The 27,637-nt window shown below is 41.3% G+C and overlaps 2 protein-coding genes across 4 annotated transcripts in view; both read right to left on the bottom strand.

The window, feature by feature from the left end:
* LOC141809103 (protein TANC2-like) overlaps positions 1–18,455 on the bottom strand; it is a 37,593-nt gene extending 19,138 nt beyond the window's left edge. For 2 of the 3 annotated variants that reach the window (XR_012599987.1, XM_074695921.1), the window contains exons 1-3: positions 18,084–18,455; positions 4,199–4,302; positions 3,918–4,025 (exon numbers count right to left, since the gene is read on the bottom strand). Coding sequence is in view for 2 of the 3 variants with exons in the window: in XM_074695921.1 (XP_074552022.1) it covers positions 3,918–4,025; positions 4,199–4,253 (163 nt within the window). In the remaining variant the exon portion in view is untranslated. The remainder of the gene's footprint in view (positions 1–3,917; positions 4,026–4,198; positions 4,303–18,083) is intronic. The other variant, XM_074695922.1, reaches the window with a different exon arrangement.
* A 1,417-nt stretch (positions 18,456–19,872) lies between these two features.
* On the bottom strand, positions 19,873–26,839 carry LOC141809726 (ornithine decarboxylase-like). Its single transcript, XM_074696893.1, has 10 exons — positions 26,739–26,839; positions 23,907–23,939; positions 23,685–23,812; positions 23,440–23,613; positions 23,180–23,352; positions 22,874–23,090; positions 21,109–21,192; positions 20,794–20,956; positions 20,573–20,697; positions 19,873–20,415 (listed from the first exon to the last, which is right to left on the bottom strand). Exons 1-10 carry the CDS (start codon positions 26,764–26,766, stop codon positions 20,155–20,157), a joined length of 1,386 nt encoding a protein of 461 aa, XP_074552994.1. The 5' UTR covers positions 26,767–26,839; the 3' UTR covers positions 19,873–20,154.
* Between the last annotated feature and the right edge of the window lie 798 nt (positions 26,840–27,637).

The following is a 27,637-nucleotide window of genomic DNA, read 5'->3' as shown; positions in this document are numbered from 1 at the left end:
AAACTTAACTTTCAGCTTCCTCTAAGCGGTAAACGCTGCTTGGACTGAGTTTAAATAACTTCTCCTGACACTAAGAGCGTTTTTACATCACTTCACCTTTTACACAACATTCACATGCTGGTGACGGAGGCTAAGTAAAGCGCTCGCCAGTATTAACCAACCATTCACATGCTGATGGTACAGCCGTCAGGGGGAAGCTCAGGGTTAAGTGTCTTGCCCAAAGACACTTCAGAATGTGGAACGTGAGACCTGAGAGACAAACTGGCCCAGACTTTGTCAACAAAAACACCCGAATATTCAAAATGAAGAATACACAAGAAGATCAACAAAAAGGACTGGAGAAAGATGGATTATTCAGTGGCAGGGGGCCCATCAAATCATCATTTAATTCATTTCCCTGTCTCCTAAAATCCCCCTTTGGCTGCACATCTCCAGTTGCTCACTGTTTGCTTCGTGCTCAGCACCAAACTGCAGACAGACGCAGCTCAGAGCCAGCTGGTGAACAAAGTGGAGGATTTACCAGCATGGAAAGAGAGACAGATAAACGCACAAAGTAAAAAAAAAAAAAAAAAGTGTGACATCAGAAACAAAATGCCCCTAAGCCATTAATTTAAAAAAAATCAAAACAAAATAAAAACATCCCAAATAACACAAAAAATTGATAATCTACAGTGTCTGGGCTGCTGACTTGTCAAAGTCAACATTTCCATATGGGGCAAAGAGGAGCTTGCTGACCTGGCCTCTAGTGGCCACTTGATGAACTGCATTTATTAGCATCTCTGAATCATAGGCTGCTTTCGAATTCGCATACTATACTAGCAGTGCCTACTGATTCGACCAAAATGTAGTATGCAGTATGCAGTATGCGAACAAATGTCAGAGATGTAGTATGAGAAAAACACCCGGATGACGTACTGAATCGGGAAAAATCCACAGTATGCATCGGACCAGTCTGCTTCGCCTACTGTTACCCACAATGCAACGCCCCTGGTCCCATATCAGAAGTGAAAATGGCAGAGAGCGGAGCAACAACAACCAGGGTAGCAGAGGAATAAAAATGTAAGAGCCATTTCTTTTTTATCTTTAAATCCTCATCATCTCCACCACTGAAAGTTTATATAAAATGCTCTCTCTGGCAATATATTTGCAGATAAGTAGGCAGTGCCTACTACATACTACTTTCATAAGCAGTATGTAGTAGGTGAATTCGAAAACAGCCATTGACTGTAAAAAAAATGGATGTCACCGAAGTGAGGTCACCACGAAAACTGCTCCCCCCCTGGTGGCTGGCTGCAGTATTGGTAAAAAAAAATCCAGCTCTCCAGTCATTCCAGATGGGCTGTGGTCAAACTTAATGAATACAAATGAATACACCTGGTAGAAATGTTCCTCAGGTCTAATTTTTGTGGGGATTTAAAGATATTATTTGGCTGCCTTATTTTCAAGTCCTTTTTTTTCTGAGCAGTTTAGTTTTCATAAGAGGTTAAAACAAGGCTTTACGTCACGTTTAAAGGTCCCATAGTGAAATTTGTGGGTCTTTGTCTTTCCTCCCAGCCCACAAAATGTGATATTTAATGACAAAAACTGTACTAAGTAGTGCTTGTGAATGTGAAATCCTGAGCTAAAACAAACTGTTTGGATTTTGGGGATTTGTTGATGTCAGCCATTCCCTTTTTAGACCAATCAGGAGCAAGTCTGACCTGACTGGTCCACCGGAGCAGTCACCCCCTACCTGGCCCACTCCCCTGCCCTAAGGTAAGCGAGCTTTGCTGTTTTCTAAACATTGTGCACTCGGAGCTCGTGGCGCCGCTCTCAGTGACGCTGAAGAGTGGGGTGGTATCAGCGGTGACTCATTTACATATGAAGGCCACGCCCACTAAATCAGAGCGTTCTGAACAGAGGGGCTATGAGAGCCTGGAAACAATGCTGCTGTGCTTGATTTATTGTCTTTTGGACCAAAACATGTTACTACCATTTTATGAAGACATCAATGATCCATTTTAAACTGCAGAAAAGGAGCAGAATATGGGACCTTCAATAAGGGTTGACAGCTGCCGTTTTTGTGTATCTTTTTCAGGGATTGTAAAATATGTCAGGAGGTAGAGCCAGGAAGAAATTAGACTCTTGAAAAAATATATATATTAACTTTGTCACCGGCTCCACACAGATTCTCCGAGAATCCCTCAGTTTTTACTGCGCAGGCTTTGGCTGCACGACTGCTGCCAATGGCAGCGCCTGTGACGGAGGAATTTTGGCTTCAAAACCGTACAATGATAAATGGTGGAGCTACACTGTCCACTCTATATACAGTCTATGCTCTGAAGTGGCTGAATGTTTTTTACCCCAGAGGTTCCACTTGACTCACACTTTGTGATATGTTAATATTGAGCCTACAAGTTCACTCTGCTGCCCCCCTGTGGCCAAAGAAAGAAAAGTCTGGTTCCCTGAATCAGCCTTTTTTTTTTCCAGAGTAAGGTCCTAACCTAGCTTTGACCTACTTTTTTCTTTCAAGAAACCTGGATATGAGCCAGGAGGAGTGAGACAAAGGGTGAGTAAGGAGGTGAAGGAGGACAAAGACAAAAAAAGAGCTGAAGAAAGGAAAACAAAAGAACGGTCCAGAGTCTGTGTGTGTTTGTAATCACGCTGTACCGGCTCAGAGAAGTTTTCTTGGCTCATTATGTTCGTGTTTTGACAGTGAGCGAGCAGAAGAGAGAAAACAGAAAGAGGCTGCACATGGTTATGTTTAGGAGAAGTGTGTCAAGTCAACCCTGAGGAGGAGAGGAGGACGAAGAGGAGGAGGAGGAGGAGGACGAGCAGCAGGAGAAGAAAGAGAAAGGGGTCAGGTTACAGTTCTGTGATTCCTCTTTCACCGTGGCACAAGGGGGACAAGAAAAAAGTAGGGTCAAAGGTCAACCCCCCAAACAGATCACAGCTCTGTGTGTGTGAGTGTGTGTGTGTGTGTGTGTGTGTGTGTGGAGAAAGAGGAAAGGAAAAAGAGGAAGAAACTTAAAATGATGACATCACAAAGATGGCTGTTCTTGGTTTTTTAAAAATATGAAGCATATTTATATTCACTTCACTCTGAGGGTTCCAGTTTAATATTTTCAGCCCAAATCTGACTTTACAGTGGACTGGACTCTGTTCTAGGAGTCTCCTGACCTTCTATGTGCCTAGGTGGAATGCAAAGGCAGGGAGAGCAGCAGCAAAGACCCCACAGAATACAGAATGCCCGATTCCCACGCAGTCTCTCCGTAGAGGGATGAGCAACCTGAACTTACATGACAACAATTTTGTTTTCTTGGGTCTGGTGCATGAAAAATTAACGCACCAAAACCTCAAACAACAACTAAATCATCCGAGGTGAGCTGTAGGCACCAAAAACAGTTTTGAGGCAGGCCAAAAATGGGACCAAATGGGAGTAATCTAATATTCGGAGCCAGCCACAAATGGTAACCTTGGGAACTACAGGGTTAAACGTACTCTACAGTTGTCTCCTTGATGTAAATTCATGATCATACAAGCTTGGTTTGAACAGAACAGAACATGAACAGATTGATCTGTTTTTCCGGATGAGATCCACTCAGAGGACACAACTCTTTAACTTTGGTGTCACTGAACAAACTTCTGAGCTTTCTTCGAACACAGCCTGAGAACAGATCACGTAATCCTCTAAATCTAGGACGACAGACAGAACAGCTGACAGAGCGAAATCGGATCCAGTCAGGTTTCTTGTGTGCTAAAACATTTCTAAAATCAGAGAATTCAGAGGGATGCAGCCATGTTTATTTGGCCTGTGTTTTCCTGGAGACTGCCATCTGTTTCTCTCCCTGTGTGGTGAGTGTGTGTGTTATGTGAATGTGTGTGTATGTATTCCACTGTAAACTGTGTGAATGTGGATTTTAGAAAGTTAGTCATACCAGGTCTTTTTCCCAAACGTAAGTTGAGGAGGGGTGAGGAAGGAAGGGAGCGGGTGAATCCTTCCATCATCCTGACCTCTGACCCCTCAGACTCAGTGCTACCTCCACCTGTACAGGAAACAAGAGCGATTTTAACAGCTGAAGATCACACCTGTAACCTGACTCTTCATCAGCAGAGAGCAGACACACGATGACCTTTTCTCTTCAGTTAAGACCCAGTCATTATTAACATGTACAATGTGATAGAAATGTGATGATGTCAGGAATACAGCGTTGCTTACCGTTGTTTTTGCGGCTTTTGCCTCCCAGCAGCATCTTCAGGCTGTTTCGAAACATGACGGTTGGAGATGATGGGTTACTCACACACGCTTGCCGTCAGCTCTCCCTGGAGAAACAGAAAGTCAGCAAAGCATCAGGATCTCAGAGCTTCCCTTAAATCTGACATGCATTTCCTATAGTTGCCACTAGAGGGTTGCGTCAACAGTGAGTCAGGTCCCATTTACATCAACAGAGACAGGATTACAGCCTGTTGCACAAACACATACAAAAGATTTTAGTGTCTTTGCTGCTGCTCTCCCTGCCTTGGCTTCTCATCTGTGCATATGAAAGAGCAGTGTTGGGAAAATTATGCAAAAAAAATTAATCAGTTGGAGTTACTTGTTACTTTACCCCAAAAATAACTGAAGTAATAATAGAATTACTCTTTCATGAATTCAGTTAGTTACCAGGAAAATAAATGATTGTGTTACTTTTTTGACAAAACCGATTATTGAAGAGAATTTGGATTTTTGAGCAGTTTTTGCTTTCGGAAACGCTAGTTTTAACTCAACATGCCGCTCTAGACTCACCATTGTTGCATCTCTTGTGCAGCTGTTTATGGCGTACTGAGGTTTGTAACACTACAGCCCTTTACAGATGTGCAAATATTTTGCATGTGGTTTATTTTTTTTTTAACCTACCGTTTTTCAATCGATGCTTTCACACCAGCAACGTTTTTTCGCTGTGCAAAATTGCGACTTTTATTTCTTCAGACTGAGCCTAATGTTTCTAAAGTTTCGCTTGCGACGAGTACCCGTCCAACTAATTAAAACGTTCGTTATTGACATGTCACATACCCAAACATTGTGTTCGTCTCCATGCACCCGGTTATTTACAACAAAAAACATAACAACTGCAAAGACAATGATTACAAAGACATTGTTTGGAGGAGAATAGCTGCGGAGATTGAATATGACACCTCCAAATTTCACAATTTTGTGCCATTTATTTGCATCCTGGTTAGTGTCCAAAGGCCTAAACACCCACCTGCCTGAACTCCAGCTCTGATTGGTTTACCATGAAACTGTGCTCTACCTGTATCCAGTCATCACTATTTATGTGTCTGTTATCCCTCCCCCTCACCATAGAAGGGCAATCAAAAAAGAAACACACTTTATTTGCAGCTCCTGTCCTGAGCCTGGCTGAGTGAGCTGGGTCAGATAAGAGCTGTTAGACATCAGTACAGGACAAACACAGACTAAGGAATATATAGACATGGTCTCTGTGACGTCCCACGTCTGTTCCTTTATAAAGTAATGAAGCAGATCATTGGCGGGGGCCGACTGTATTTGCTGACCCAAGAGGCGGGCTTTGAGCCCCCTTACTAACAGCTACAGGGTGCTAAACCTGTCAGTCATATGAGCTGTGCCTCTGATTGGACAAACTCACAATTATAATATCTCCTACACTGCTGAGTTAGACAAAAATGTTAAACACTGCAAAAGGATCAGGAGGTGTGCTTTGTTATTCTACCTAGGCATGCTGAGCGGGAGCTTCCAGGACGTAGCCAAATTAAACTGATTCCGCAAAAATGAAATTCAAGCTAACATTTTGATATAAGCCACATTCACACAGAGGTGTTAAGTAACTAAGTAAAAATAATTTATTACCTTGCTTAAGTAAAAATTTGGAGTATCTATACTTTACTGGAGGAATTATTTTTACACAACTTTTTACTTCTACTCATTACATTTTCAGGCTTTGGATGCGATCCATCACACCTACACATGACACAAAGCGTGCCACACTTCAGCAAGGACAGAACAGACGTATGTGGCATAGTATGAAGAAGTCCATGGCAGAGACTCAGGAGGGAGATGAACTAGATAAACTTTAGGCCCCTGTGGCACAGTCTCAGCTTTTGACCTTAATGGCATTTTTCTCCCCTTTAAGTTACTTTTATACTTTAAGTAGTTTTGAAACCAGTACTTTTACACTTCTACGTAAGTAAAAAGCTTGAGTTGATATTTCAACTTCTACAAAATTCTTTTTAAACCCTAGTATCTACACCTTAACTTGAGAAATGGATGTGAATACTTTTGACACCTCTGCATTCCCTTGACAAGCCCAGAAAAGTTCAAATTTGGCTCTGTTTTGATCCTTTTCTGACCTTCTGAGAGCTTATGTGGAATACCAAGCCCACCTCCTGTCTCTTTCTTGTGCAATGTGGCTCAAATTAAGTGTAATAGGACATTCTTCTCTGTAAATAAGATGTAACTACTTGCCTAGATAACTGTTTTTGCTGCATGCACATCATTTATTATTTTTACGAGCCTGATCTTGACTGAGTTAACTTCAAATTTAAAAAGCTTTTCCACCCTCTTTATGACAGTAATGACAGATGATACATCCTAAGAAACAATGACAGTAAAAAATGCTCCAGTGCAACAAGCATGTGAAGTCTCTTTTTAAGTGTATGTGTGTGTATATGTGTGTGTGTGTATAAGTGTGTGTGTGTGTGTGTGTGTGTGCCAGCCTTCAAAAGCAGATTTACGTTAGCACAGCTCTGTGACACGACCACACCTTTAGTAATTATAGCAGTTTATAATTCAGCCCACATTGGGTTGGTGACAGAGCGGTCCTCAGAGAATCAGCTCCGGTTTGTTTGTGTGGTTTGAATTCCTGCTTCATGACTGATCTGCATTTAAGAGGCTGAGTCGACAGAATATCTTATTTACTGACAGGCACTGGATTTATCTCACACACACATTCTCACACACACACACCAACCCCCTTCTCTTTTACTTCTGTAAGACTTTTGATCACACCCCAACTTTCTGCCTTGTGCTGTTGCCAGGCAACCGTCTGCTGTTGCTAAGCGATGCATTAATGAGGATGTGTTAGGATATAACCTGATGTACACGCCTGTGTGTGTGTGAAACTTCACAGTAAGTGTCACACGGATTTAACTCACAGTTAACAATAGAACATTGAGCTTTTTCCTCCATCATGAATAAGTTTCAATCAAACTTTATTGAAAATTGACAAACAAACGCTCAAAGAAAAGCTCTTAAAAACAAAGACCTTAATGTATGTCTGGGTTTATTTAAAGTGTGCGATGAGATGATGCTACAAACATCAGGGTCAAGACTCAGTAACACTCACACTGAGTTCTCTATTGGAGCAAACTTCTTACTGATCTTCATCTCCCTCTGCTGGCCACCTCAGGTTACTACAACCTGATTTGTTTGTTTCTGTTACTCTGAACGACTCATCTCTTTTTTTTCTTACAACTGAAGTTATTTTCTTTCCGTACTTATCTTAATGTCACTCAGTAATTCAAAGATAAACAGATCTCTTTCCTCACTCTTCTTCTTGGGCTTGTTATGTATTCCCAAGAAGGGAGCAGTCCCGGATGTTTGTGTAAACGTGTGTGTGTGTGAGAGTGAGTATCCACAGGAGAGGAGATCAGGTGATCTATAGCCAGGTGCAGAGAGAGAGCAGGAGACGCAGTGACTCCACAAGGACAAACCACGGTGTTGAGATGGTGATGATATACATGTGTGTGTGTGTGTGTCAGAGAGGTATCCCTTTTTAACTCATAATGCAAAAATAAACAACTAAACCCACAACAACTCCTTGTACAACCTCTCTAAGAAGCACCAGAGGAAGACCAGCACTTCTTGAACGGCCTCTCGAGAAAAAAAAGCTAAATTTCTGTTTGAGAAAAGATTTCAAACTATCTGCATTTTGGTGTCATCTGTACGTCTGGATTACTCGAACACAAGGCGGCTGCTGCAGCTTTGCATGTGTGTGTGTGTAATGTGTGTCAGTGTGCTAATCCTCAGTGACAAGTGAGCAGGAATGATGAGATTGAGCTTAAAATCAAGACAGAAAGACACACACACAGACACACACACACACACACACACACACACACACACACACACACACACACACACACACACACACACACACACACACACACACACACACACACACACACACACACACACACACAGAAACATGCTCGACTGAACAGCAGCTCCTAAAATAACATGACAGGGTGTGTGTCGGGGAAAGACAAATGTTGGCCTTTTATGCAAATGAACAGAAGAGAAATGAGACAAAGGCTGAAAATAGTAGACGATGACTGCTTTGTGTCTGTGTGATGACACAAAAATGGAAACAAATATGCAAAAAAAAACATATACAGGCATAAGAAACATATAGATGTAATGAATATTTTCAGAGCTAGGTGTAAATATGTAGCCTGAGGGAATGTTATGACGAAGAGAAACACACACAATAAGACTCAAAGTCTTATTAAAATGATACGGAGAAGAAGATTAAGGAGAGAAAACTGTGAAAGAAGAACATAAAAATATGACAAAAACACAACAGATGCTGCCTTTACCATAGTAAGGTTTTAAAGCCAAAATACCTCCATCTTAATGCTACCATTCTTTTGAAAGTCTAATCTATTCTTGGCTATTCTTTCCAGGGTATCTTACTGCTATAGAAAAAAACCATATATGCAAAAACAGCAGCTGTCAGTTATTGTGAAATGTGGCGTAAAACCCTGTTTTTAACATGGTCCAATCATATCTTCATATCACCACAGCACAAGGATGTGAGGAACATTTCTACTAGGTGTATTTATTTTCTAAGGTTTGACCACAGCTCATCTGGAATGACTGAGGAGACAGAGTTTTTGACCCATACTGCAGCCAGTCACCAGGGGGAGCAGTTTTTGTGGGGACTCCACTTTGAGCTGAACAAGATGACATACTTTTTTTTTTAACAGTCTATGATTATCCCTAAAAAAAACTAAAAAAGCACTCAGAGAGCACAGACCTCCACCAAGCATATTGTGATTGTCACCAACACTTTAGTCTTACTTTAATGTTATACTCCCTATCAGCAGACTGTTTGCTACAATTGATGACCCAGCACATATTTCATATTCCAGATCTTAGTATCCACAATGTTGCCAGGATCTGGATTCTACTTTTACATCTGTCAGAAATTATGGTGACCTTGTCTTGTATTGTTTTACAAAGCAATCCGATCATTAATCATGGAATTATACATATGGTGAAAACAGCCCTATCTCACAATGATAAAGAATCCTTTAAAAAAAATCCTGGATCTAGATCACCTCCAAAATTTAATCACTTCTTCCTTTTCCCATTTTGAACATTTCCTGAAATTCATGAACATCCATTTGTTAATTTTGGAGTTATGTTGTTCACAGACAAACTCTCAAAAAAACATAACCTCCATGGTGGTGGTGTTTTTTCGTCTGCTGTGTGTCTCTCTGCTCCACCCTCTGTCACAGCCACCACACCACCTATTTTTCAGACTGTACAGTTAAATACTCCTCACATTTTCTTTTCAAGCATTTTTAATAAATTTATCGTTTTTTTTCCAGTCTTGTGTGTACAAATGACAATGTATGCAGCTCGCCTGTTGCTTCAAGAAAAGGAAAAAATAAAAAGACGACAAAAATGGTGCAAAACATCAAGAGCTCAGGGTGAAATGAAGAAACTGATCTGAGTCAGTGTTTGCGGTCTGCAGCCAGTAAGTGTGACTCAGCACTGACATGGTGAGAGGCTCATGTGTGTGTGTGTCTGTGTTTGTGTGTGTGAGAGAAGCAGAGGGGGGAGAGGAACATGTGTGTCGTTCCCTCTTTCTCTCTCTCTCTCTCTCTCTCTCACACACACACACACACACACACACACACACACACACACACACACACCATCTGTCATCAGTTCCTGCTCAGTCTGACCTCCAATAACTTTTCTGTCCTACACACGAAATACAAAAACCTCTCCTGTTGAATCACTGCAAACACGTATGAATGTGTTTAAATTACTGCGTGTTCATGTATGTAGATGCACATGTGCCTGTGTGTGTGTGTGTGTGTGTGCGTGTGTGTGTGTGTGTGTGTGTGTGTGTGTGTGTAGTCTGTTGCTTTGTTTCTGATACTTGACTGTTGTTTTTTCACAATTTTATTGAATTTAATCTGTTTTCTTACAAGCTTCACAGTGACTGTATGTTAAATTCAAATACTACATGATATCGACAGACGACCCGTGTTTACATGGGGCGCCTGCTCTGCCAGCTGAAATAAAACACTTTTACAGTGTTTTCTGCGGCAGATGTTTTTCTGGCTCTTTCTGAGCTCACCAGGCTGTAGATATGACTTTTTTTTTTGTCAGAGTGACTCTTTTCTTCCCTCTTCTCTAAATTTAACCCTTTCTAAAAGACATGCCTGTTATCAGACAGGCCCGCTGTGTGTGAGCTGAATAATGGAGATGTGTCCTTGCGCTGATAGCCTTGAGTGGTCAGGATTTCATGCGGCCTAATGTGGTCTTCCCCTCACAGGCCTGAATCACACAATGTGTCTGTTAATTCTTAGTCATGTTTACTGGCAGCGTCCTGCTTTCTTCTCCCACACTCGCCTCCCTGCAGCTCTGAGCCGAGCTGTAAACTACTGGAACCACTTTGTGACTAACTCACCTGTTTGTTGCTGTTTGGTTGCTTTTCATTCATTTTGATGCAGAATAAAACACATCATCATGTTGGAGGAGCTGCTGCTAGCTTGTTCGGATTCACATTAAATAACTATTAGCATGGTGGATGATGCTGTGAGATTTAATCCAGATGTAAATGATGTGTTCTGGTTAAAGCTTCATGACTGTTGCTGTGTCATCATGTCTATGAATGACTAATAACTTTTTATCTAGCATTAGCATCAAGTTTGATGTCTACTTCTTTGATTTACTACATAACCAGCACAATAACTGATGCAAGCTATTCTCATTACTGTAACTCCTCTACTATTTGGGCAAGCACAATTTCATGCCGGGGAGTGTTCATCACGCGGTTATCAGTTATCTCTGTGTGATTAAACATATGAATGCCAGTTTTTGTTCTTCAGACACTCCTGCTCCTTTTTGCCTGCGTGTCTCTGTGTAACAGTTAGACATTTTTGATGTTTGTGATGCAGAAATTTTGCCACTGAAAAAAGAGGCAAGGGGGCGAGGCTGCTAAAATGAAGCCGTTCATTTGCACTGAGCTGTGCAGACGCATCAAGCATAAACCAAGATTTAATCAGTTTGGGTAAATACTTGGCTCTGATTGGTCAAAATCCCATAGCAAATTTAATTTCTTTTGAGAAAATTAGACTGCACAAAACCAGTCCAATAAATCTTCAGAAAGGTGTCCCATTCTTCCTGTTGACTATGTGGCAAAAAATCTACTCTCCTACAGCATGGCTTTACAACAGAGATGATACTTTTAACGTTTATTTGGAAGACACAAAGCTTCAACTCCATGGTTAGGGACTGATGAGTAACCAGCAGGAAAAAGAGGTGTTGAGGAAGGAGACAGCACAGAAACTATCCAAGGTGAGCCGAAGAAACATTGTTCAAAGTAAAGAAAAGAGTCAAGTCTGCAGCGCCGTACCTACTTTGGTACTGCTGTTATTTTCTACAGCATTAAAGAAAGTCAACAAGAAACACTAATGTTAAGACTTCACTGTGAAACACTGTTAAGTTAGATGTGATCTAAGCTATGAATTTGGTATAATCAAAACAACTAAGCGCCACATACATCTGACACCATGCAGTTGTTAAAACATAAACAAGGCATATAGGGGCAAAAACTGTTTTTATACTAGCTAGTAAAATGTTTGGTTTAGGGGCTGTCACTTGAACACGTTAAACACATTAATTAATTACACCTCAAATTAATGGTTAAAAAATTAACTCGATTAACTTAGCCCATCTTTGATGATCTTTCAAGACCCAAATAATATTGTTTTCTCTAACTGTGTAAACACCAAAACTACCCAAGATTTTTGATCCAAAAAACAGACAAAAAAAATCTTTTAGGTGGCGTTCATCTTGGGCACTCCACCCTTTGATCCTCTCCATGATGTCCGTCGTCTTTTCTCAAGATGGCCCCGCTCTTTCTCCCTGAACTACCGCGACACATCCTCAGTTGGAGCGTGAGCTGCTTGAACTTTTCTGACTTGCAGCGCCTCTCTATGTCTCTGTCATCTCACATGTTCTCCTCATATCCATGCTGAGCTCTCATCCAAAGAGAACACTGCTCTCACCCACAGTAGTTAACGAGCAGGATTTTGATTGACCGGCTCCACCAGACCCATCTCCCCCCGCTGAAAAACGTAATTTACTCATATAGACGTAGTAAATGGTTGCATTTATATTGACATCTACATCATAAAGGGCATTATTAACATGGGCTCTAATGGGCTTTCTCTTGCTTATGCAGCCAGCTTCTAGTGGACACTTAAGGAACTGCAGCTTTTTTACACTTTGACTTTGGTTTTGTTGTTTTAACACCAAATATTTCTGCTCGATTCTCCCTCAGACACACTAGCATGGCTGTAGATCCACAGTGTAACTTGAATCGACTACATGCAAATTAAATTCAAATCCTCCGACCTGTTCTACCTGTCCTCAGATCAAATCCATTACCTGTCTGTTTACACAGCACGGTGCTGATCCTCACCCTGGAAACTTCACACACTCACCCCCTGCTCTAAAGACCTGCTCCTCTTCCCCTCGTGTCGGTCAGCTTTTGTTTTACATGCTGTGATTGAACCTTCCTGCCCCACAACGAGGGGGGACTTCACCTTTCATCGAACCACACAAAGCATTTCTGCTCCTTGTGAGGAAAGGACAGGCTCAGTATCACACACACACACACACACACACACACACACACACACACACACACATACACACACACACACACACACACACACACACACACACACACACGACTGGTTTGTTTTACGGAGCTTAGTTTTGTCTTTATGTGTGTATTATAAAAGAAAAGTGAGCGCACACCCGCCTACACACACAAACACACAACTGCACTCTTATCTCTCTTCCCCAGAGAAGCCAATCCTGACTTCCTGTAATCGCTCAGGACTCCCTACGCAGAGGAAGGTAGTGTGTGTGTGTGTGTGTGTGTGTGTGTGTGTGTGTGTGTGTGTGTGTGTGTGTGTGTGTGTGTGTGTGCGCGTGTGTGTGTGCGTGTGTGTGAAAAGTTCCTGCAGATAAACAAACAAAGGGCCAACTGATTCTCTCACCTTTTACCCTTTCTTCAGGCTGTAAACTCGTTTCACTTTTACACTCTTTGAAGTCGTCTCGAGCCGCTGGAGGCTGCCTCACACCACTGACCTCTTTGCAACTCTGGGTGAAAACTTTTGGAAATAAAGTACCCAGATACTGTAAAACTACCACAGCAGGCTGCAGTGAAAAGATGGTATTCAGTAGCTGTTCCTTAACTTCAAATTTAAAAAACAAAGAGCTCAGCAGAGCTTGGTGAGCAGCAGGTGATGCCTCACAAATGGGTTGATTTTCATTATTGTGATTATGTTTGGTCAGAATTTTGAAACTGCTGTCCGTGAACAGCGTTACTCATGGATGTCTCAGGCACTGGAAGTCTGGAGAATAGGAGCCTCAGCTTATTTCTTCACCAAGTTCTTGCGCAAAATAGGAATGCACCGATCCAACTTTTTGTGTCAGGATACTAAAAATGATTCCTGGGCTTTGGTATCAATGGTATCTGTATTTTTACAGCCTTAACTTCAAAAAAATGTTAGCTGTCAGCCTGATCCTCTGCCATACAACTCTTTTGACTGATCATCATCTATCTGGCTTTGCTGTTACCTGTATCACACAAAGGGATGGGTACCTTTCACATTTGAAAAGATACTGTACCGATGCCCTGTACCTGGCAATCAGTGGTGGCTGCTGGTCAGTCAAGGAGGGGAAGCTAATTGTTTTCCAGCCTACATCATAAATTTGTTTATTCATTTAAATGTAAATTCTGCCCTCTGCTCCTTTTTCAAAAAAATGATCTGTGACCCTGTCTTACCAACCGGGTGTTTTTCCAGGGATTTTACCAGTGTTCTCTCAACGCTCGTCGTTTTTAAGAAAGATAAACTCGCTGGGGATCGATAAAGCCTCCGGATCAGTCCAGAACAACTGAAAAGATGCTCCGGTGGAGGGTTATACTTCAAGATCACTGACTGGCTCATTTCACTGTCAATCAAAAAGGGATTCAGCCTCAGACAGATCATCCAATCATCATGCAGAAGCCCAGTGTCCAGGCCAGCCCACTGCCTCATAGACCCCCAGAGACGCTGAGCGTCCGATGGGCGGGACAAAGCCCAGCGTTTATCCAATGACCGCCCAGTTTCCACAGTGGAACAACCCACTCTACGCTTCCCCACTGAAGTCAGAAGATGCTCAGCGTCCGACTGTGTTAAAGCGCTGAGACGCTGCGGGGATGAATTAATGTATTTCTTTTTCAATTTAACATTTTTATTCTTCAAAATATAACCTTATAATGCTGTGTTCACGATCAGCATGGAAAATCACCTACTCTCCCACTTTCTCACGGTCACAAGGACGCAGTTAGGTACCTTAACATGGTAACTTTTGATTTTTCATGAATTGGTACCCGGTACTTTTGACAGAAATCGGTCGGTACCTATAAAAGTACCTAATTTGGTACCCATCCCTAACCACAGAGAGAGTTTTTATGTTGGATACTTAAAACCAGTGATTTTCAGCGCCTCTGGCTGCGAGACCCACCATCACTTCTGAATTACAAGACGTGCTTTGAATCAAGAATATTTTTTTACATTCTCCCATTTGTTTACTGACAGGATAGTGCAGTTTGGACCTGCAGGATATCACAGACTGCCAGTTTTGACAGCTTCATTTTTTCATTGGAACACCTCGCTGCACAAAAACAAAAAAAATGGACAAAGGCCACATCTAACGTAGTCGTACGTACATTTCGCTAAGCTTATTTAGCATATGAAAACAAATTGTGTGAGTAGTCTTCTGTTCTTTGGGGTGTCATTTATATGGTGGCCCTGAGAGCTCACAGCCCTGCAGCTTATGAAAACACACACAAAAAGACAAACACAAGCAAATTAAGAAAGCATCTTCATCAATTTGACGACACATGTGCAGCATTTAGAAAACGCGCTGCTAAAATCACAACACAACACATTAGGAAAACGCTCTCCAAATACACCGCAACACAACGGAAGTGTTTCCAGAGGACACTTAAAAGTAATGCACATGTCCCGACAAGCTTGTTGTTGCCGTGGATTTTCAGTCACAGCTCTATTGTGGTTTTCTTTCCATCAGTTGTGTAGGAAAATGAGATAAATGTGAGTGTTTTGATATTTTTTAATACTATGAATGTGTCATGCAGATGCTAGCCTTTGCTGTAACTGAAAATCTACATCAACAATAAGTGTGTCTGGACATGTGCATCACTTTAAAGTGTTGTCTGGAAACATTTCTGTTGTGTGGCAGTGTATTTGCAGCTTGTTTTCTAATGTGTTGTGCAGTGCATTTTCTAAATGCTCGGCACATGTTGTCAAATTGATGAAGATGTTTTCTCAATTTGCTCGTGTATTGTCTTCTTGGGTGTGTTTTTTTTAAGTTTCAGTGCTGTGAGCTCTCAGGGCCACCATACTTTTAGGATCAAAAGACACTATCCCACCCAAGAAGTGTGAATCGATGGCAACAAAAATAATCCCCTTCAAAATAAAAGCTACTGAATCTTTTTTTGTGCTTTAATTTTCTCCCTGGCATGGGCCCACAACACATTGAAAACAGGTCTGAGACCCACTTTTGGCTCACAACCCACCAGTTGAGAATCCCCTGCTTTAAACCAGTGAAAGTAGAGAGCCACTGACTGCTGGGGGCTTCGTGATCAGAGATAGAGAGATATCTCTCTCTGAAAGTTCATCAAGGACGCCAGGCGGGCTCTTGCTCTCACCATATGGAAGATGACACCGCAGCATTAAATCACACACTGCCCATTCACACACACATTCCTCCTACAGGAAGTCAGAAAGATGAACTGAGATCTCTGTGGGTTTCTGCTCTATCTCATCATTTTACGGTGCATTTCTTGATACAAACGTATCATCATCATCCCACAGGTTAAGACCTTCAATCCAAGAATATATCAATTTGCAGAATGAATGTAGGGATATTTTAAGAATTATTCAAAACTATACGTACCAAAGAACAGCCAACAGACTTAACAGAATCCTTGGGTTTTGTATTCTTTTAATTAGCAGCGGTGATGCTGTGTGAGTGATCTAATTAAAGTAATGACTGACATGGTAGGGGGCCCAGTTGAAGCAGTGTTAAAGCCAGACTGTGAACTACAGGGATAGGCAGATTAACGCGGGATTACATCCATCTGCCCTGCTACTGTCTAGGAAGGAAGGGAGATGGAGAGGAGCTAAAGGAGGAAACAAAATATGGAAGAAAAACAACAAGTATTCAAGGAACACTATCACACCAGGTCTGTAGAAATCTGTATAAAGCTCAGGGCTGATCCAAAGAACCACATCACAAACTAAATCTTTTGTTTACTGGTACTTTTTAGTTTTACGCTCTTCTCTTGCAAAGATACTGGAACTAAACATCACAGAAACTCAAAATATATGAATTCATGTACATACGACAGTGGGTGGCCTCTTCCTCCTCACACTACCCTAACCAAAGTCAGCTTTTCCAACTTGACATCTGAGTAACCTGGCATCAGATCTCATGGAGCATAACAGAAGTTACTCATTCAGCGCCATGGCTTGAGTCAGGACAATCATATGTTGAAGTATTGATATTCTGTCCCAGTCTCCATGCACTGCCTATACGGGTTTTAGATGGATGGTTTGATGGACTCTGCTCATAAGGAGGGCCTGCAGAATAATATGGATTAATAATGGACGTAGTATTGTGAGAGATAATCCCGTCATTTCCCCACAAAGGATTTCTGTTTCCTGCCAAAACAACTGTTAACCACCAGCTGGCGTAAACAGACGTCCTGCACACTATGTGCAACAGGAATAAAGAATCTGAAGACAGAAAAGCATAAACAACAACAGAACAGAGGCAAAGATTGGTAGGACGAGTTAAATCTTCATATGCACAAACGTAACTGCACCATGTATTAAAAACGTGCCGATGCTGACATTTTTTCTAACACTTCCTGGTTTTATTTTGGGGACTAGAATTCTTTTTTTTCATCTATGGGGGATGCAACTGTTAATTCATTTTCCAAATAATGTTTTTTTTTCCATAACTTATCTGTTTATTTTTTTTAACAGCTTGTCACTTATTTCACCTTAAGAGTCTACAATATTCCAAAAATGATAAACACAGCATAAGTTAATCCGCACTACGTTTTAAAATCCCTTCTTTCAGTCAAATCGCAATATATTTCACCAAGTTACAGCTTTAAAAAGAAGCTTGAACCAGCCAACGTGTGACATATTGCTTTGTTTACTAATTATCAAACAACAGCCATTACATTTCCCTCAACTGACAATCGATTAATCGACGAACCTTTGCAGCATCACTACAACTGTAGCTGTCCTCTCATCAATACAAAATGGAAACGTGTTTGTGTTTACACATTGCTTGGATAGAGGTTTCACATTGGCCCAGCAATATTTCAACAGTATTCATTTCAACATCCATTACCGATTTTTTTTTTTTTTCAAATATCCCCACCAGAGGAAAAACACACGACTATGAAACAGATTTATAATAATTCCAAAAACGTGGGGGGCATAAATTAGATATGAATTATGGGTGTTGTTGGTTCCTTTTATATGATGGCTGTGCTGCACAAGGCGATGTTTTCCTCCACACACACACACACACACACACACACACACACACACACACACACACACACACACACACACACACACACACACACACCATTTTACTACATCCATCTCTCCTTCCCTCGTGCTCACACACACGCGCACCCTCACACACGCTCCATGGGAGCTCGAATAAACAGGAAACATACCTGAGTGTTTTGTTCTCCTTGGAATCTGCAGCGACGAGAAAAAAACCGTCACACCGGCAGATAATAGGTCGGTCACGGTCGGGTTAATATCAAGCCCTCAGTGTGCGGCTGCGTCCTCCACAGATCGCCGGTAGAAACCAGCGGAGTCGTTGTGTGCGAGGCGGAATCCCGCTCTTCCCAGTCCCCCCTTTATTACCGGGTTTCTGTAAATCCGTATCATCACTCGGACGGTGATATTAAACCCATTATTTCCCTTCCTCCGGTGAGCACGAGCTGACGTCTGAAGAGCTCCGGTGGCACGAGCCTCCTCCGGCGACGACAGGTGATTAATTATTCATCAGAGGGGCGTGGCCAGTGGGCTCAGTGGGCTCGTGCGGGTGTGTGCTGCACAGACAACAACAGAATCTGAGGAATTAAAGCGCAGCTGTCAAGATGAGGCGGTGACCATGGGCAGGGCGACACCTAGTGGTGAAATGATAAACTGCATCCAGGAAAATAAAAAATAAATAAAAAAATAATTAATTTTTTTATCATTATTATTAATAATAATAAAATAAGATTTAAAAAAGTAATTATAATCTTTAAAACTAATCTTTAAAAACGTTATTTTACAAAAAATCAAAAGCTACCAGTTAGTGCAATGGTTACATCTAATTAAAAGAAATGTACGGCAAATACACAGAAAAATAAAACAAAAGAAATCTTTCCACCAGAGGTCTGTTGGTTTCAGGATTAATTTTAACCCCCTTTATCAGTTTTTAAGGCACAACATGGCCTGGCACTGGACTACATCTCAGAGAAGTTTTAGTTAATGATGCAGGAAAACCTCTCAGATCTTGTGGCTCCTCTCTTTTAGCTGATCCTCAAAGAACTTCAATTTTTGGTAATGCTGGTTTCAGCCAAAAAGCTCCAAGATGATGAAACAGTCTGCTGGAGGTGTTAAATAGTGTTCTGTAATTATTCTATCTTTTAGTGTATTATTTATTTTTTATTCTTTTTTTGTGACTAAAGCAAATGTTATTTTTAGAGCTTTTATTTTTCTTTAACTTTAAACTTTAAAAAAAATAATAATTTTAACCATTTACATCTTATTGCTATTGCTATTTTTATTTTTTAGTGTATTTCAAAATTTAAAACTGTTTTGATAAAATGCATTTTTATATATATGCATTATTCTCTACCAAGCAGCAACCTCAAATTTAAAAATGTGAGGCAATGGGTTTAGAAGATATTAATAACAGGAGTTTGCCCAATCAGAGGCTCAGCTCAGCTGATTGACAGGGCACCCTATGGCTGTTTGTGTAGAGAATTTATTTGTACCAGAGTTGGATATTAATAAAAGTTGACTGATTGCTGAACGACACAGACTGAGAGCACAAGGACCAGAGGTAAGAACCAGCAGAAAAGAAAAAAATACACATCATTTTGGTTTAAAGCCTTCAGGTTTATTCAAAAAAACCATTATCAGGAGCAGACAGAGGTAACACCAGGCATGTCCGCTTATTGCTCAGTTAGCCTACATGCTAAAGCATCAGCACAGCAGCATACAACACTCTGAAACCAGCATACACACGACATGCATGTGGATCAGGGCTGGAGACGAGAGTATTCACAGGCAAGATGTTAGATTTGGACAAATGGGCATCTGTTTTCAGTGATATTTAACTTTCATTTATATACTTTAAGTACTTCAAGCTTTAAAGCGGCCAAACAGAGTCTGCAGTATATGTTTCCTGATGCTTGTGCCCAGATGCAGCTGCTTTATGTATTATTTTACTGAGTTGGACTTTTAATCATTAGGGAAACACGCTGGGTTTCATTTTAGCAGCTGACCAAACTAAGAGGATTATAAAAAATGATTGGGATGTCCCCCTTTTTTAGACTGTGATACTAAATAATTTAGTGCCAGTGGGGAAAACGTCCACAGCATGAAGATTTCTATGAGCTTCTGGTGTTTTTTTCTCTGTAGCTGACTGAAGTGTGAATTTAAACCAGGTGGACAGTGGAAAGCTGTGAAATTAAACTGTATAAAAAGATTCACCTGCCGGTTAAAACGGGTCACTTTAGCAGGTCAGTCGTGGATAATCTCATAGGTGTGGGAGAGGTTTAAAGCATGCAGAATCTCAGAGCTCAGAACAGAGTAAATACGAGCTCGTTCAAAGCCGTTAAAATCAGTAGTTAGACTGACAGAGTACGCCCCCATGTTGTCGATGAGGAGCCAGTCCCCCACGTGCAGCTCAGGGAACCAGTGGCTGTCAGTTACTTTGTCCAGGCAGTCGCAGGTTGGACCCCAGACCACCGAGGGGTATCTTTGCTCGCTGCTGTCCACAGCCTGGGCCAAACACAGAGATCAGTCAGACTGGGAATAACAGGTGGTCTAATAACTCACTTTCCTCTGATACTAATACAGTCTATTATAAGGAATTAACTGTATCATCAATTTCACAATGTGTCCAAGATCACTAGTGTCACAGTGCTGTTGTTTTTACCCTGTGAAGGTACGGCTCAACCGCAGTGTGGGCAGCGTCATTGATAAGGCAACTTAAGGAGCCGTACACGCCGTCGTTTAGGTAGTACATCATCATCTTGTCGGGACAGTTTTCATCATCATCATCTGAGAGGAAAACAAAAGGAGTGAATCATTCATTCAGTTTCATCAGTTGATCAACAGGAAGTGTTTACACGGCTGTGAAAATGTATTAATACTGACTGCAAAGTTCTTTCATATCGTCTGTGATGACTCTTCTGGCGATGATGTTTGCTGCCAGTGTGAACGCTGCTTCTACGTAGTACCGGCCCGGTTCAGCCATAATCTTCACCCCACTGTCTGGGGGAAAGTATTTATCCAGGGCTCCGTTAATGACCTCTGAGAACTGGAAAGGCAAAATACAAAAAGGTCCAAAGTGAATTCAAACCACAACATTATTTAAATTTCAGCACAGTCTGCACTGGAAATGTGTGTTTCTGAAGACATTTTCAATTATCAAAGCACATTACTGAAGCGATATATTTTTTATAGAGTCACCTCTTCAAATTTGACCTGGAAGTCCTCTCTGCCAGAGAAACCTCCACCGATATCCAAAAGACTCATCTGGAAACCCATCAGTTTCTGAAAAAGACGTCAGTTCAATGTCAATGGAGGGGGTTGACAAAGCAGGAAAAATGGTGAAAAGGTGAGGGGAAGGACATACAGGAAAGAGACCACAGACTGGATGTAAAACTGGGGCAAGCAATTTTCAAAATCTTTATAGGAAGATGTGTGCTGCCCATGATGTGCTTCTATTAAAGTAGTGTTTCTCAAATTCTGGTCAGCTAAATTAGGGTTTGGCAGGATTTATAAGAGTTGCTTTGACCTTAGAGTAAAGATAAATTAGTGGTTATGGTCGCGCTGAGGCTCACCCTAACATGGGTAGCCGGGGTTCAAATCCAACCAGTGGCCTCTTTCCTGCATGCCACTCTCCACTCTCATCCTGTTTCCTACTCTATCCACTGTCTCTTATCAGATTATTTTGTGAACTATACTCAAATTTACAATTGCCAATTAATTTAACATCTGTAAGAATGAAAAAAATACATAAAAACAATCTATTTGTATAATTGTTAATAAATTCAAGCAGTAAAGGGTGAAGAAAAAAAGTTTCTTTGAGCTTTCCCTCCCCCTCCCAGAGAAAACTAACGGTCAAGCTAACGTAACTCCATTAATGAGCCTACAGATGACACCCTCATGTATCAGTGGCTCAGGATGGGCACAGTGAAAAGAAAACAAAATGAGGAAGAGGAAACCTCAGCATTGTCAACAAGCTAATGTTAATGCAGTGCTAATAGCTCTAGTTTGCCTTTGTCAAGCATGTATGACGCAAACTTATACTACGTCAGTTTGCTATCTGGTAAATAAGCAGTTTCCCAGTTTGGATTGATAAAGTAATTCTATTCTATTCTATTCTATTCTATTCTATTCTATTCTATTACATATATCTGGGCTGTTATTCTGGGGCTTTTTAGCTCTGTGGTCCATGAGTGTTTTGGTGGGGATAAGTAGACCTTGGTCTGAAACAGTTTTAGAATCACCTTATTAACCGTAACTTGAACAAATTTAAATTTCCTGCAGACAAACATCATTGTCAAGAAATAATAAGCAGACTTAAAGTTTCTTAGAGCCGAGTTGCTAAGATGTGAGCCGTCTTGCATCTGCACTATCTCTCCAGAGGCAACAGATCAGTAATCACACTGTTATTATTTTTATCCAAAAATATTTAAATATCTTTTATTCCTTCTTTAGCAATGACTTTTACTCTGCATTCCAAGCCACATTAAACTACAGCTGATCATCAAAAACATGTCTTCATGCGACTCAGTAACAATCACATGCAGGCTGATCTGAGAACCACCATCTGTTGTACCTCTGTCTACCTCTGATCAGAGTTTGTTTACCTGTTGCCGTATGCAAAACTGCAGCAGGTAAACAAAGCAGAATTTCCTGAATGACCTGTGACAGTTCAAAGAAAGAGCTGTCGACAAATTTACAGAGCTGACATCACTTGAAAAACTTTTTAAATATAACTATGGTCACCAGACTATGCATTAAAAGAAAATCATCTGACATACAACAATCTTTAAAGGCAAGACAAAATTATTGGCTTGATTTGAGATATTTGATGTGAAGTGATACGTTTCAAAGAGTTATTTTGAATTTAAAAGCTTGTAGCATATTGTCTTTGAATGCCCCTCACTCAAAAGCTCCTCCTCTAACGTGAGAAGGTACCGTGACGTTCTGTATGCAGACGACTCACCGCTATGTCAAAGACTTGTCGGGCGTCTGCGATCGCTTGCTTGAATGAGGAGCATTCAGTGCAGCCGCTCCCGACGTGGAAGCTGACTCCAATGACGTTCAAGTCCAGCTCAGAAGCACGCTCCAGCAGCTTGCTTACGTTCTCCAACTTGGCTCCAAACTTTAAATTCAGTCTCAGGAGGGACTTGGAGTCATCCACTGCAATGCGGAGTATCAGCCTGAAAGTAAACACAAAAGATTTGTTTCAAATTAACTCTGTACCTTTTAAATTTCGTTATCCAGAGAGTAGAAATTGTTGGTTACTTACTTAGCTTTGGGATGACAGAGAGAAATCTTCAGGAGTTCATCCTCACTGTCAAAGGTCATCATGTTGACCCCTTGAGAACAGGCGTACTTGATGTGTGACAGAGGTTTGGTTGTATGGGCGTAAATTATTTTCTCCGGTGACACTCCAAGAGACAGAGCCAGCTGAATCTCACCCTGTGTTTCACCAAAACAAGCTTCAGATAAGAAACTCCAGAAGACAAAACAAAGATTGGATGGTTAGTCTGAGATGCTGATCGGTACCTTGCTTGCACAGTCGAAACCTGTGTCCAGAACACGCAGCATCTGCACCACAGCTGGTGTATTGTTGCACTTCACTGCATAGAAAGGCTTGACTCGAGGTAGGTTAGTGAGCCACCTGAGGTGCCTCTTAAACATACTGTCCAGGTTCGCCACGAAGAATGGCTCCTCATTTTCCTTAAAGAATAAAACAAAGTTAGCACTTCGTCTCACGAATCCAGCACCTGTGAAAACGCTTCTGAACTCACCCCAGAGGAGAGCTCTTTGATTTTGATGTCTATGAAATCGTCAGTGGTCCTTCCATTCTCTAAGATGTCAATGTCACAGTCTTCAGGGGACAAAACGTGCAGGACAGATCCGTTTGTGGTTACTGGTGCTGCAAGAATGATGAGGCAGAAGGTAAAACACGCATTCATCATCAAATTAGGCAAAAACTTTCACTTCATCCCTGGATGTCTGTGTCCTCTTACCATGGCCGACATGGTTCTCCATATTTCGCAACCCTGAAGGACCAAAAAAGTCAAATTACAGAGAGTCAAAGCAGCATGTCTATGAAGCACATTTGGCTGGAAGTACTCACCAAGTCCGACAAACACTCATCCCAACATGCTGATTTTGTTCACTTTTTTTTTCTCCACCTACTGCTTCAAAACCAACAATGAGGCTATTTACCTTGAAAAAACAGCGCTTTAATTTCCCCTCCTCGTGCAAAAATTCAAACACTCATTACCAAGACAAACAGAGGAGGTGTTACGCAGTCTGACAGCCAGAGGGAGAGCTGCTGTGGATTGTTACACAATGCTGTAGCCCCCCAGCCTCTGAAAAACCCTCTTCATCCTGTAGCTCTGCATAGCTTAGATCAGACGTTTTCAAATGACACAAAATTTGTCAAGAACACCCAAATCTCTCAAGAAACTTTGGATGTATTTTAGTAAAGAAATGAGATTCAAGTTTTCAGGAAGAAAACTGAGCTGGAACTTTCTTTTTGTTGCTTTTTTATTGAGGAAAGAAGGTGAAAGGTAAGAGTCACCTGTGATAGCAATGTAACACATGAAAAGCAAACTCTCTTCCAAAAACATTTACAGTCATTTGCAAATCATCCCCTAAGCTGTGAGGCATGTTTGGAGTTTGATGACTGTGTGTGTGCACAGTTATCAAGCTCTCCACATTTAACACCAGGTGACATGTGGAGGATGTAACCCTGACATGTAGTTATTGTCTATCCCAGCACCTGTGCTGTTCAAAGAGCAGACGTCTCTGCATGCACGTGTGTTAACAAGCCTCTGGGGTGGGGGGGCCCTCTGGTCAGATGCATTGAGGATGCAACACTGAGGATGTATTGCTTCCTTTGTTGCAAAATGCAACTGCCTAATTGACCAACAAAATCCTGGACGCAACAATGTATTGCCCTTTTTTTGACGTTGCTCATTTGTGAAGCTAAGAGCTGAAACATCTAGTTCAAGGAAGACAACACAAGCTGAGATGGACAAGACCCTGATTCTACCTTCTTCATTATCACTGAACATGTGTTTGGTGACTTCCATGTTGCCTGGAGAAGCCAAAATGTTCTGCAGCTGTTGCATAAAGTTTTCTTCCTGTGGAACAACCAAACTTTCAAAAGTTTTAAAAGACAATCTTTCTGTCAAAGTTGACTCTGAGGCATCCACGTGCTCCCCCGAAACAAGCCGTACACTACCTCACTGAGACCTGGAGTTAATAAAATAGAGACATGGCTAAATTCTTGGCAGGGCAAGCATGTTTCATTGGAGACTGACTGAAAGTTAAGTATGGCATTAACAGATAAGAAGTCAAGGGCCATTCCAGGGAATTTGTGATGATGGCAATATCCACACATACACACATGCTGATGGCGCTGAAGGTGATAAAAAAGTAAGAGTTGGACAAGAGGTCCATCTATCCAGAGTTGTTCAGAATTGTGAAATGTATGTTATATCTTCAATAAAGCCAGCAAAAGTCTGCAAAGTTGTTTCAGAGTCCAGTTATTTTCCATGCTGAGGAAATCTACAAAATAAGTGGCGAGCCAGCTTTCTACTGGAAAATGGGAGGGGACATTTGTCTTTCCACCCAAATGAAATCCACAAGCCAGCATAAATAGGTGGAAGTTTATGTTTCAGTATATACCATGGCTGTCTTGAGCATCTGTTTTTGTTTTTTTTGTTTTTTTTACATCTTCCTACTGATGTGTTGCATTTGCTCAGATTCAGACTTGAAAATTTTTATTCTATTCTTTCAAGAGTCTAATTTCTTCTTGACTTTCTCTCCCAACATATTTTACAATCCCCCGAAAAATACACAAGAACAGCAGCAGTCAATCATCATTAAATGTGATGTAAAATCTCATTTTTAACTTCTTATGACAAATGAAAATGAAAATTTTAAGAAAAAGAGAGGACATGAATACAAGGCAGCCAAATGACATCTTCAAATACATGAGGTGTATTCATTTTTCGAAGTTTGACCACAGCCCATCTGGAATGAATGGAGAGATGGGTTTTTTGACCTACACTGCAGCCAACCACCAGGGGGAGCAGTTTCTGTGGTGACCTCACTTCGAGCTGAGCAAAATAACATCCATTTTTTTACAGTCAGAACTCGTTGGTGTGCCCTCTAGAGGCATCCTCCAATAACACATATAGCGCATGACTAAATATTTCAACCATTACATATGCTCATAATCCAGCTGCTATGCTAATGCAAGATCAAAAAAAGGATTGCTCCATAAAGCACAAGAGCAGTGCTTCAACTCCTTTGCTCTCTTCCACATGCACAGCAGCTTTGAGAACTTTAACAGTGACTTGAGTTTCATGCACCTGCAAACTTCGGCTTAAAGTGACGTTAATTCACATCCAGCACTATGTGAGACCATCTCCTGCAGCACCAACCCACCCCCACCCAAACCAAACAGAGTATTTGAGTTTGAGAGTGCAGATAATCTCACAGATCTCACAGATAATCTCTTGCTGAGGTGCATGTGAGAAGCTAAATTCCTGAGAATACCGGGGCCTGAATGTCCTGAAGTTACCCAGGAAATGCAAGAAGTTCATGATAGAAAAACAAACAGTTTTTGATGAGAAACAAGACGGGCATGCACCAGCCTTAAGTCCCCAAAGTACTCCCTCTTTAATGTCACATGTACAAAACTCATGCATGCACACTCAAGACAAAGGCATCTATCGTGAGCCTGAAACAGAACTACAAACACCACCAACAATCATCTCAAGCCATATTTAAACAAACCAACACTGCAAATACAAATGAATAAACAAAGATCTGTGTCCTACCTGTTTCTGACATTAAGCTCACAGACATTAATGAACATTTGTCCTGACTGATCCTGGTGCATGAGGTGGAGATTTGAACAGTCACAATGCTTCTACTACATGCAGCCTCTCTATTGGTGCTGACACCTTCGGCTTGTTTCTGCTGCGCTGGATTTAACTCAAACTCAGAAATGAACCTCGGCGTTGGTTTGTGCGGGATATGAAAGTCATACGCTGTAATCAGCTGACAGCCTGCTGATTAAAGCATTTCTTTTAATCACTCCCAAACCAATCACAACCAACATCACACCAAGGCGGCCCTGTTAAACGTGACTTCCTTCTTACTAGGAGAGCTTTGCCTCCACTGCTCCAGCCTCCTTCTCTCCAGTCCAAAGCCTTTAGCTCACCCTCACGTCCTGGGTAAAGCCACAGCATGATGCTGAGCTCCCAGAGAGCGTAAGAGCGGAGATAACACCTTTGAGCACATTGGGTAATTAATGGTTAAATCCACAACAACTGAAGGTCATTTCATGTCTGTCTACTTTTTCTTCAGACGGTTAACTTCCTTTCCTGATGGTCAAGGCTGTTTAGCAAAACACAGTTTATGTAAGGTTGTAGATCAAAGAGGATTTGAAAAAAACAAAACAAACTATCCATTAGATAATGATGGAGTGAGTGAAAGCTAGTGCTTTTATTGGCAAACATCTACAATTCAACAATTCAAATACCAGACCCTTTGTCCAAAGCGATGTACAACACAAGCAAGAACTTAGACAGGAGAGAAAAACCTTAGTGACTGCGAAAAAGTGCAGCAACTTATTTGGCCAAAGGTGCTGCCACCTAGTGCCAGAAGAGGTGCAATGTTGTTTTTTGTTTTTTGTCTTTTTTTGTCTTTCCACCTTGAACTAGAAAAGCACTCA

This window comes from Halichoeres trimaculatus, unplaced genomic scaffold (assembly GCF_033239565.1).
Source record: "Halichoeres trimaculatus isolate MK-OKI-2021-1 unplaced genomic scaffold, fHalTri1.1 fHalTri1_scaffold_20, whole genome shotgun sequence".
NCBI classification, from domain to species: Eukaryota; Metazoa; Chordata; class Actinopteri; order Labriformes; family Labridae; genus Halichoeres; species Halichoeres trimaculatus.
The sequence above is the reverse complement of the archived record's forward strand: the minus strand, read 5'-3'. Positions and strand labels throughout refer to the sequence as shown.

What these genes read in the sequence shown, in the direction of transcription:
- LOC141809726 (XM_074696893.1), bottom strand. Translation starts at nt 26,766, where the DNA reads ATGTCTGTGAGCTTAATGTCAGAAACAG. An exon ending in TCCAGGTCAAATTTGAAGAG is followed by an intron (nt 20,957 to 21,108) that starts GTGACTCTATAA and finishes TTGCCTTTCCAG; the next exon opens with TTCTCAGAGGTCATTAACGG. An exon ending in TTGAGCCGTACCTTCACAGG is followed by an intron (nt 20,416 to 20,572) that starts GTAAAAACAACA and finishes TGTTTGGCCCAG; the next exon opens with GCTGTGGACAGCAGCGAGCA.